Raw genomic sequence first — 10805 nt, 5'->3', positions numbered from 1 at the left:
CTTCAGGTGACCTAACTATGACCTTCCAGTACCTGGAAGTATAGTAAAGGTGGTGGAAGACTATTGTCAAAAGCCTGGAGTGACAGGACAACGGACAGTGGGTTCAAAACGAGGGAGTAGGGTTAGATTAGGTATTAGGAAAAAATTCTTCCCTGTGAGGGAGGTGAGGCCCCGGCACAGGCTGCATCCTGTCCCATCCCTGGGCCTGGAAGTGTTCAAAGCCAGGTTTGACAGGGCTTGGAGCAACCCAGGATAGCGGCAGGTGTCCCTGCTCATATCAGGGGGTTTGGAACAAGATGATCTACGAGGTCCCCTTCCAATCCAAACCATTCTACAACTCCCCTGTGTGCTGTCCCTCCATTCCCTGTGTGCTGTCCCTCCATTCCCTGTGTGCTGTCCCTCCATTCCCTGGGTGCTGTCCCTCCATTCCCTGGGTGCTGTCCCTCCATTCCCTGGGTGCTGTCCCTCCATTCCCTGGGTGCTGTCCCTCCATCCCTTGGCAATTGTCTCTCTCCATGGTTCCTGCAGCTCCTTCAGGCCCTGCAAGGCCACCCTGAGCTCAGCCCAAAGCTTCTCCTCTCCAGGCTGAACAATCCCAGCTGTGCCAGCCTTTCCTCCCAGCAGAGCTGCTCCATCCCTCTGCTCATCCTGCTGCCTCCTCTGGGCTCTCTGCAGCAGCTCCAGCTCCTCCCCAAGCTGGGACAGGGCTGGGGCAGCTCTGCAGGTGGGCTCTCACCTGAACAGGGCAGATGGATGTTCCTCCACCCACACTCATGGGGCAGCACATTCTAACGGGAGGCTGGAGATGTGCTTTCAATCCCCCAGGGCTGCACATTAAGGTAAACCAGAATTCCCATTTTCCCAAACAAATTACCAAAGTGGGGATTTATGCTACAAGACCTGACCAGCCACTCTCTCCTGCTGGGCTTTAACCCTCGAGTGAGTTCAGTGTTGCTGCTGTGTTAGAAATTCTCTGTGCATTTACTGACCAAGTTACTCGCTAGGGTCTAACAAATTTGGCAAAAGAGCATCCACATGCCCAATCCCAAACCCACTTTAAGGCACTGCAGGCTGGAACAGCTGCTGGGACAGGCAGGACTGCAGCTGCCATGAGCCACTGCAAAGATGCATGTTCCTCTTAGGGCATTTGCTTGTAACAGGAAAGTAACAAATTCAGAGTGTGGGGACAAGCAAATCACTGATGGGGAAGGGACAGAGGGAAACTGAGGTTTCCATCACCACCTTTTAATTCTGTACCTCACTTCCCTGTGGATTTAACCTTTGTTAGGTTCTTGCCCTTCTGGAGACCTAGTGCCATGTTTTCAGGAGGAAGGCATTTCGTCAAAGGAAACTTGCTGGGATTTCTGTGAAATACGAGCTGTACACTGGAGCCTACTTGCATGTTCCTTTCAATGATTCTATTTATACAGGCCAGGGCAGCAACACAGACCCTCCAATCAGAATCCCAAAGCTCCCTATACTCCAGACAACATGGCAAAATCTTGCAAAAACATTTCGTAATTGCCATACTGTTAAATGAATGTGACTTGGGATTCCACAAGTACACCAGGTACATATTTATGGAATAAGCAATTTAGAAATAGTTTTTGCACCAATATTGCTGTGAATGCATTAAGAGTGAACAGTGAAGCAGAGTCAAATTATGGACAAAGTGTCCAGCCCACAGCTGGAGAACTGCATCACTCAGTGAGTGAGCAACTGGCCTACGGGCTGGGCACAAATGGTGACGGGGCTGGGGTGACATTGGGCTAACACCAGTCACTAGTGGGGTTCTGCAGGGCTCCATTCTCAGCCCAGTTCTCTTCAACATCTTCACTAACAACCTGGACACAGGACTCAAAGTGATAATTAGTCTGCTGAGGACACTGAACTGGGAGGAGCTGTTGATTCCCTCGAGGGCAGAGAAGCCATGCAGAAGGGACCTCAAGAAATTAGAGAGATTGGCAATCCCCAACCGTGTGGAGTTTAACAAGGGAAGTGCTGGATTCTGCACCTGGGATCGGCAACCCCGGCTCTGAGGATGGAGAGCAGTTGTAGGAAGGGCCCTGGGGGTCCTGATCCATGGCCAGCTGGAGCAGAGTCAGCAGTGCCCTGGGGCCAGGAGAAGGGTCTGGAGGGGCCCCACGAGGTCACTTGGTCAGTCCAGCCTGGAGCAGCCTGAGGTCAGAGCTCCCCGGGGCTGCAGCTCCTCCCGAGGGGCAGCGCAGGGACAGCTCCGATCTCTGCTCTGCCCCAGGGACAGCAGCCAGGGAGCGCCTGCAGCTGGCCCAGGGCAGCTCCGCTTGGATTTTAGGGCAAGGCTCTTCCCCCAGAGGGTGCTGGCACTGCCCAGGCTCCCCAGGGAATGGGCACAGAGCTCCAGGAGCTGCCAGGGATGCCCAGGCTGGGATTGCTGGGGGGACTGGCCAGGGCAGGGCTGGCATCAATGATCCCTGTGGGTTTATTCCCACTCAGGATATTCTGGGATTCTATAAAATTAATGTTTCTGCAAAGATAATTCATTAGATTCAGATAATCAGATAATGTCTCTTGTCCAATTCCTTTTTAGATACTGACAGTGAATGTTTGCCACAAGGTAAGTTCATTAACTTTCGAGTTAACACGTCTCACTTCTTTATAACCATGTGACCTTGTCTCAGTCCTCCACAAAAGAAGAAAACAAAAAATAAATGAACAAAAATAAAAATCACCAACCAACCACGAACCTACCAAAACCCCCCATGTCAGCCTGAAGTGCTGCCCCTACACCACAAATTAAAAACTTGAAAATGCTCATGGTACACAAATCACTGAGCAAAAAATCCTTAAAGCAATCTCAAACTCCTGAAAGCAGAATATCTGAAATTAACAATTTTCTGTGCTGCCTCTGGAAGTGTACTCACCCAGCACACTGCAGTTACCTGTGTTTCAGCTCCCAAAAATGAGAAATGCAGTAATTACAGCCTTCATCACCTCACCAACCCTCCAAAATCAAAAGTTTCACAGCAAAGACCACTCCCATAAGAGGGGACACTCAGATGTGACTTTTTTAGCATTAAAAAAATATCTAGTAATTTATTCAAGATCTGAGACTTACACATCAAAATCCCTTATCCTTTTCAAGGCTGAAATGTAAGCACCTACACTTTAAAATAGCAAATCATCTTTTCACTGAACAGTTCATCACAGATCTTTTTGTAATCTGTTTTGTTCTTCCAAAATAATCTTGAAAACCAACCCAGAGCAGAAAACTGCTTCTATCAGCATCAGCTTTGGAATTAAGAATAGTTCAGTGAACCTGGAGTAGATACACATAAAATAATGCAGAATTTATAGACATATACATGTATACATAGGGAAAATATTTATCTATTTCAGCACTGGAAAGAAAAAACTCCAACTCTGCATACCAATTGCTTACATATAACAACCAACTCAATTTTTAAATTATGTATTTCTCTGGCCACCTCTGGATGTAAAATCACAGTAGAGAAAATATTTAACCAGTTCACAGCAAACACACACAAATTGTCAGGGAAGAAGCTCCAAGAAGCACATTTTCAACTCTATAAAATTGATTCGATTTTAGGCACAGTCACAACCTTCTTACCAAGAACAGATTTGCCAGAGGGAGGTTTTATTACCTGGGTTGCACTGCAGCTCTGTCCCGAGGGCTCCAGAGAGCACTTCCTCTATTTTCTGCACTATCTGATCACTCTGACAACTCCCAGCAGCTCCAGAGGCTTCAGAAGGCCCGGCTTGCTCAGCTGGGATCGTGTCACCATTGGGCTGGCCTTCCACCTGTGCACTAATCAAATTAAAAAAAAAAAAACAAAACAACTTAATACAACGGTTTTGAGCCTTTTTTTGAACATTTTTTGTCATTCACATACATTTATTGTATCCAGCCCTTCACACCAGTATTCCAGCCTCCTGAAAAAGCCGTGCTCTTAGGAAAAAGTCTGTCTTTGGATTAATTTTCACTTATTCAGCCCTGACACTCTGATTGATGAGGTTGAGACGCAAGGGGAAAAAAAACCACATTCTGGAATGTGCCACATCTCCTGTGCTCGTACGACCTTGTAGGGGTTTCCTACACAAAATAAATTCACGCAACGCGTTTTCTTCCAGCTTTCTCTTTCTCTTTCCAAGGTTTTCCTTGTTTTACGAGATAAACTCGGCAAATTTAGCCGTAGATCAGACAAACTATGCAGACGCCTGCCCCGACGTGAGGACAGCACTAAAAACGGGGGTAGAGGGGGTGGGCGCGTTCCCCCACCGGCTTCTCTCGGCCCCCGGGCCGTGTCTCCCTCTGGGCGCCCGCACGGCCGCGACCCCCCCGGCCCCGCCATGTTGCCGCCGACACGACCCTCAGGCCGCGGCCCGTCTCTCTCCGCTCCGCGCCCTTCCCCGCCGCTCCCCACTGCCTCGTTACCCGCCGTGCTGCTGCTGCTGCTCCTCCTGGATCTCTCGGAATTTGCTGACCACAAAGGACCGAAGGATCTGCTCGATATTCGTCGCCATGACACCCCCCCCTTCCTTCCTGCCCCGACGCGAGGCCTCCAGCATCCCACAGTGCACCGCGGCCCCGGGCGCGCGCTGACGTACCCACTGTAAGCCCTCTCGCCATTGGCTGCGTTCGCTGTAAGCCCTCTCGCCATTGGCCGCGGCGGCGTGTGGCTGCGAACGGCCGCTCTAGCGCGGCGCACGGGCCATAGAGCAGCGGCGGGTTCCGGCGGGGGGGGAGGAAGGTCTCGTGTCCCCTCAGCCGCCGCCGCCATGTTGTGGCGCTCCCGCCGCCCCCCCGCGCTCCGTGCCTGCCGCCGCCGCCACCGGCAAAGCCGCCCCGAGCGTGTCCCCGTCCCCCGGTGAAAGCATTAAACCAGTCCCCAGCTCTCTGCACCCACACCGCCGCCTCGCGCAGACCCCTTCCCCACACAGACACACCGCCCCGCCGCCACCGCCGCTCGCGGCCCCTCTCGCGCCCCGTACGCCGCGTCCGAGCGCCCGCGGCCCCACGGAGGGCAGGAAAAGGCACCGCGGCGGCCGTGGCTGCCGGTCCTGTCCCTCTGCGCTCCCACCCAGCTTTCCCCGGCGCCGCTGGAGTCTCCGCGGCGGCCGCTGCTTACCCGGCCGAGGCCATGGCGGGCTGAGGCGCGGCGCCGGCGGGTGCGATCGGGAGCGATTCCATCGGTGCCCATGGAGCGGGGCCGAGCCCCGCGTGTGCTCCAGGCGGGCGGCGGCTCTCAGGGGGCCCTGCCCGCACACGGGCGGTGCTGCTGCTGCTGCTGCATCACCACGGGGCCCTCAGCCCCGGCTCCATGCGAGAGGCGCCCGCCCGCGCTCCCTCCCTCCCCCTCCGCCCGGCGGTGACACGCACATGTGCTCCGGGGGCTGGCAGCGGGGCCGCGAAAATTAAAGGAACAAAGGGGGAAAAGCAAAGGGAGGTGGATAAATTAAGTGAGCCTTTTGCCCGCCTGGAAAGCCAGAGCTTTTCTGGCGGTGATGGAACGCACTGAAATGAGTTTGTCCAGAGTACAGCCACCCTAGGGACCCCCTCAGTGCTACCCTGATGCCTTAATCAAATCAAATTTTAATTATATGGGTGTTTAAACAGGCTGTAAAACCAAAAAATCCTACGGCTGGAAGACTCTCCCCATAGAGTGTTTCTGTAGTTGTAACTTAGGGGAGTTACTTGACCTGAAATAAATTTAAAATACCTCCAAACCTGACCTGGTGAGTGGCATCCTTGATCAGGGTAATCACTAAATGGTCTTTAAGGTCCCTTCAAACCCAAGCCATCCTGAGATTCTATGAAAACCCAAGTAAAACTGTTTAGTTACTGCTGGGGTCTAAAAATTTTCGACGTCAATATTGTTTAATAATCACTTGTGAGACCCCTTAAAAGCAGCATCATTCTTCATTATGTCCTGCTCACCTGCCTTAATATTGACTTTGGAGAAAAAAATTAATCAGAGACTTGGATCAATTTGCTTACTTTTGTGTCACACTTGATTTATTCCATTTAAAATATAAAGTAGTTAAAGTTAAGAAGTCCTTTTACATGTTCATGCCATGCTCACATTAATACATGTTAGATTTACTGGTAGAACTCTGTAATTTTTTGATATCAAAGTAAAGACTGAAAATGTTTCGCTTGAACAATTTCAGATATATTTAGATTCAGCTGATGCAAATGGCCTTGTCTCTACCAGGCACGTCAAAAAAACATGAAGGAAGGTGCCCCAAAAAAGCCAGAAAAGGACTTTAGTGTGTGCTGCATATTTCTCTCTGACTTCTTATAAACAAAACTAATGTGATAATTACAAAAAGTCCTTCTTCAAACACATGAGGATCCACAGCCCTACGGGAAAATAACTGTTGTTGCTCTCTCCATATCTGCTTGCTGAATAAACTCCCTTTATTTAAAACCTTTTATTTAGTTTCAGTGTCAGGTAGTTTTCAGATTAATTAAATATTTTACTTTCATCTTGTCAAGACCAGTGATTGTTGCTGGTAATGTTCAATTAGTAAAATCATGGGACTTAATGTTAATGGTAATAATATGGTAATAATAATTCTACTACAATCATCAATCCTACTTAGAGAATTTGTTCATGTGACGCTTCCCTTCCAAAGCAAGAGTCTGGGGTGTGCTTAAATATGCAAAAAAATGACATTAAACCTTATTTCCTAAGGTTTTTTTACAAAGAACCGTGATGTTTTCACATTATAGCTCTTGCAGGGAGGAACACTGTCAATCAAATCTTTTTTTATTAACAGTATTATAGCACAATTGTAATGCTTAATTAGGCTAAACGTTGCCCAATGCTCTTCGGTTTCATAAAGCAGAAAGTTCAAATGTGGGACAAATTAAGGAGTTGCTCCTATAGGGTATTTCAAAGGATGTAGAGACAAAATCCACTTTTGCACAGCCCTCACAGACCACCACCCTCAGCCCCTGAGGCAAATGATGGATAAAGTAAAAACAACCTACGTATCCCTAAAGTCTTTCGGCCGCCTCTCCCTTTCCCCACCCGCCTCACAACCCTAGCCTTAAGGAATTTCTGTGCCAAAAGGAACTCCGGCTGCCCTGTCGCGACATTGCTGACACGCTCTGGTCCCTCCTCCCGCGCCGGTGCCGCGGTGCTCGCTGGGTGCTGTAGTTCCGGGCCTGGCGGAGGATCCTTCCCGCTCTCCGGTCCCCCCTGGAGCACAGTAAGTGACCGAGCCGCGCTGGAGCCGCGCAGGGGCTGCGGCTCGCTCGGGCTTTGTGGCTGTCGGTGCCCCCGCGCTGCCCGCGCTGGGCTGGGGGCACGGGGGGCGGCCCGGGGCCATGTGCGCCCGTACCCGCGCCGCAACATGGCGGGGCAGCCCTCACGGCATCCCCGCTCCTCAGGGCAGATTCCCTCACGGCTTGGCTCTCACGGCACCCCCGTCACGGCATCCCTGTCATGGCTTGGCCCTCACGGTAGTCCCCTCATGGCTTGGCCCTCACGGCACGCCCCCTCATGGCTTGGCCCTCATGGCAGTCCCCTCATGGCTTGGCTCTCACGGCCCCCCCCCCCACCCATGGCATCCCTGTCATAGCTTGGCCCTCATGGCAGTCCCCTCGTGGCTTGGCCCTCACAGCATAGCCCCCACAGCAGTACCCTCAGGGCACCCCCCTGATGGCATCCCCTTCGTGGCAAATGCCCTCACGGCTTGACCCTCACTGCACCCCACTCATGGCATCCCACTCATGGCTTAGCCCCCAAAGCAGTACCCTCAGGGCATGGCCCTCACAGCATGACCCTCATGGCATCCCCTTCATGGCCGATCCTCTCCTGGCACGGCCCTCATGGCATCGCCTTCATGGCAAATCCTCTCATGGCATGGCCCTCATGGCATGGCCCTCACGGCAGGGCCCTCATGGTATCCCCTTCATGGCAAATCCTCTCCTGGCACAGCCCTCATGGTATCCCCTTCATGGCAAATCCTCTCCTGGCACGGCCCTCATGGTATCCCCTTCATGGCAAATCCTCTCCTGGCACGGCCCTCATGGCATCCCCTTCATGGCAAATCCTCTCCTGGCATGGCCCTCATGGCATCCCCTTCATGGCAAATCCTCTCCTGGCACGGCCCTCATGGCATCCCCTTCATGGCAAATCCTCTCCTGGCACGGCCCTCATGGCATCCCCTTCATGGCAAATCCTCTCCTGGCACGGCCCTCATGGCATCCCCGTCACAGCTCGGCCCTCACAGCAATCCCCTCACGGCTTGGCCTTCACGGCCAAAGTGGTGAAATATTTGCTTGAAGTAAATATTAAACTTCGAACCTCTCTGGTTTTGGACTTTGATTCACTTGGATTCTTTCCCTGCTGTTTGTAAAGTTGGGGGCTTACCAACTTTTTAAGCATTTTTAAAATGTATCCAGTAGATATTGGAATTTATGAGCAGAGTTAATACTTCTGCCACTGTTTTGTGTATATAGCTGAAAGGGTAACACAGAAAGTGCATTTCAAGGGTGTTTCTCCCCCTCATCGTGGTACAAAACACTGAGCACTTCCAGCATCCTACAGTGCTTGGGGTGTCAAATTTAGTACTATGGGGGTGGTTGTAAAAGTTTATGCTCCTCTTTATTTTTAGCAGCAAAACTTGAGGGAATGTTTTGCCTAGAAAAATGCCAAATCCAGCTCTTTGGAGGATCATACCTGGACACAAGTGGCCTGTCTTCCAGAGCTTCAGCTTGGGTCATGAAAGACACATTCAATAATGACTTTTCTTCTTTTATTTTGTTTTCTACACCACACTGAATGGCAGGAGGTGAAACGAGATGATCTTTAAGCTCCCTTCCAACCCAAACCTTTCATGATTCTATATGGCCAGGAGAGAGCCAGGAATGTGTCCTAAATAAAACACATGAGCAAAAAAAGATTATTTAACCCAAAGCTCTTACTAAAAACCATAATTTTCACCAGATTCTGGAGGCCTCCAAGCTGCTTAAGCAGCTCTTCATATAATGAAGTCTGAGGAAGTGAAAAGTTTTCTAAGTCTGAGGGTTTTTTTCCTTCAGGATGAGCCTAATCCTGCCCCAACCTAAACCTGCAGTTCCCTCGTGGGATTCTGGCCATTTTGCAGATTTGGTTGCCATGGCTGTTTTTTGTTTTTGTTGTGCCTCAGAGCTGCCTGCACACTTGGCCTGGTGAATTCCCTCTGGAAACTGAGCCACACAGGAGAAAAATGCAGAGAGAGGTGGATGTCTAAACCCCTCCCCAGCCCCTGTTGCCTGGTGTGTCTCTCCCTGGGACCAGGAACAGGCTGGGGCAGGAGGTGGGAATGGGGATGCAGACTTGGAGCCACTGAGTGTGTCCTGGTCACTCCATCCCTGGGGATGAGCCAAGGGCACAGCTGGGTTTATTCCCTTCACCCTCCCTGCCTGCCTTGTGCTGCTGCTTCCCTTGTCCTCACTGTGGTGATCCTTCATGCCTCAGGGAGTTAGCTCAGCTCAGCTCACTGAGCTGGGACTATTTCCTTTACATCTCCATATAGACATATTTACTTTGCTGCACTGGTTACCATTGTGGTGCCAGCTTTCCAGCATTGTTTTCCTGATCCAAATGACTGCACTCCCTTGGCACAGGCAGGAGGGAGAGGGAAGGAGAGCCTGGAGGGGGAGAGGTTGGTGGGACCAATGGGGAGCTGCCCCAGGCGAGGACAGCTCAGCCCCCTGTGCACCCGCAGTCGCTGAACCTGCAGCTTGCACACGCCGAGCCTGAACGGGGGCCAGCAGCTGGCAGAGATCCCCTGGGCAGGCTGGCTCACAGCTCTGGGAGCACTCAGAATGTGCAGTGGGCTCCTAAGGAGAGGCTCAAGCCATGGGTTAATTCAGAGAGAACAAAAGCTGGGTTCAGCCCACGGGGGCTTGGGGCCACACAGCCTGGCTGTGGGTGAGTTTGGGAGCTGAGTAAAGGATGGCAGGGTGGATCCTAGGAGGGAATTGAAGTTGAGAGGAGAAAGTTCCAAGTTTGAAGTTGGGAGGAGGAAGTTGCAAGTTTTGGCTTCTTCTCTAATCCCTTCTTTTGATTTCTTTATCCCATAACAGGTCTATGAAAAAAGCCCTGAAACTCATAAACAGCTCAGACTGCTGGGGGCAGAAACACACAGCCCTCAGTGGGGTGGGAACTGCTCAGCCTTCCCAATTTGGGCTTTTTCCTGCCTCCTGTGAGAAATCTTTTTTTTCTTCTCCTATCTGCCTGCAAGAGGAAGAATGAACCTTGTCCTTTAGTCCAAAGCTGAGTGATGAGAGCTCCTCTCCAGGGGCTGGGGGTTGTGGATTTGAACCTTCACAGGGACTTGGGTCTGTAGTGTTTGGGAAAGTGCTGTCACTGCTGGGCCATTGTTTAGACTCAGCTCTAAGAAGGGTAGGAGTTCATTGGAAGGGACCTCAGAGCTCATCCAGTCCCAGCTCCTTGCTCTGTTGAGGGACACTCTCCACTAGTCCAAGCTACTCCAAGCCCTCTCCAACCTGACTCTGAATTAAAACGCTCTGGACATGTCTTTGATCTAAAGAAACTTGAATGCCTACATCAGTTTTCCTGAATCCCAGTGTTGAGAAGCAAACATACAGAGGAGCACAGAGGAAACCAACAGCGCTGGTGCTTAGTTAAAAAAAAATACACTGTTTGAAGCAGTGAGCTTCAGTCAGAGCCTTTGCTGTTTGTGCTGGAGTGCAGAGATCTGATTGTAGTTGCACCTTTCCTGCTGTAGTTTGAGGTGAGGTGATAAGGCACTGCCTTATTAAAATTCTCCACCCAGCTGAGATT

At 51.1% G+C, this 10805-nt stretch overlaps 2 protein-coding genes across 14 annotated transcripts in view; one reads left to right on the top strand and one right to left on the bottom strand.

Annotated features, from left to right (window-relative positions):
* SON (SON DNA and RNA binding protein) overlaps window positions 1-4584 on the bottom strand; it is a 36789-nt gene extending 32205 nt beyond the window's left edge. For both annotated transcript variants that reach the window (XR_015801879.1, XM_014893705.2), the window contains exons 1-2: window positions 4436-4584; window positions 3645-3808 (exon numbers count right to left, since the gene is read on the bottom strand). Coding sequence is in view for 1 of the 2 variants with exons in the window: in XM_014893705.2 (XP_014749191.2) it covers window positions 3645-3808; window positions 4436-4569 (298 nt within the window). In the remaining variant the exon portion in view is untranslated. The remainder of the gene's footprint in view (window positions 1-3644; window positions 3809-4435) is intronic.
* A 2596-nt stretch (window positions 4585-7180) lies between these two features.
* The window catches only part of LOC106864106 (trifunctional purine biosynthetic protein adenosine-3), a 35289-nt gene continuing 31664 nt past the window's right edge, over window positions 7181-10805 (top strand). For 9 of the 12 annotated variants that reach the window (XM_088160524.1, XM_088160522.1, XM_088160523.1 and 6 more), the window contains exon 1: window positions 7181-7218. The gene's annotated coding sequence lies outside the window, so the exon portion shown is untranslated. Of the gene's footprint in view, window positions 10756-10805 lie in introns of all 12 variants that reach the window. The other 3 variants (XM_088160516.1, XM_088160520.1, XM_088160514.1) reach the window with 1 other exon arrangement.

The sequence above is a fragment of the Sturnus vulgaris genome, chromosome 2 (genome assembly GCF_052056855.1).
Source record: "Sturnus vulgaris isolate bStuVul1 chromosome 2, bStuVul1.hap1, whole genome shotgun sequence".
In the NCBI taxonomy this organism is placed as follows: Eukaryota; Metazoa; Chordata; class Aves; order Passeriformes; family Sturnidae; genus Sturnus; species Sturnus vulgaris.
This window is presented reverse-complemented; position numbering and strand designations above follow the sequence as displayed.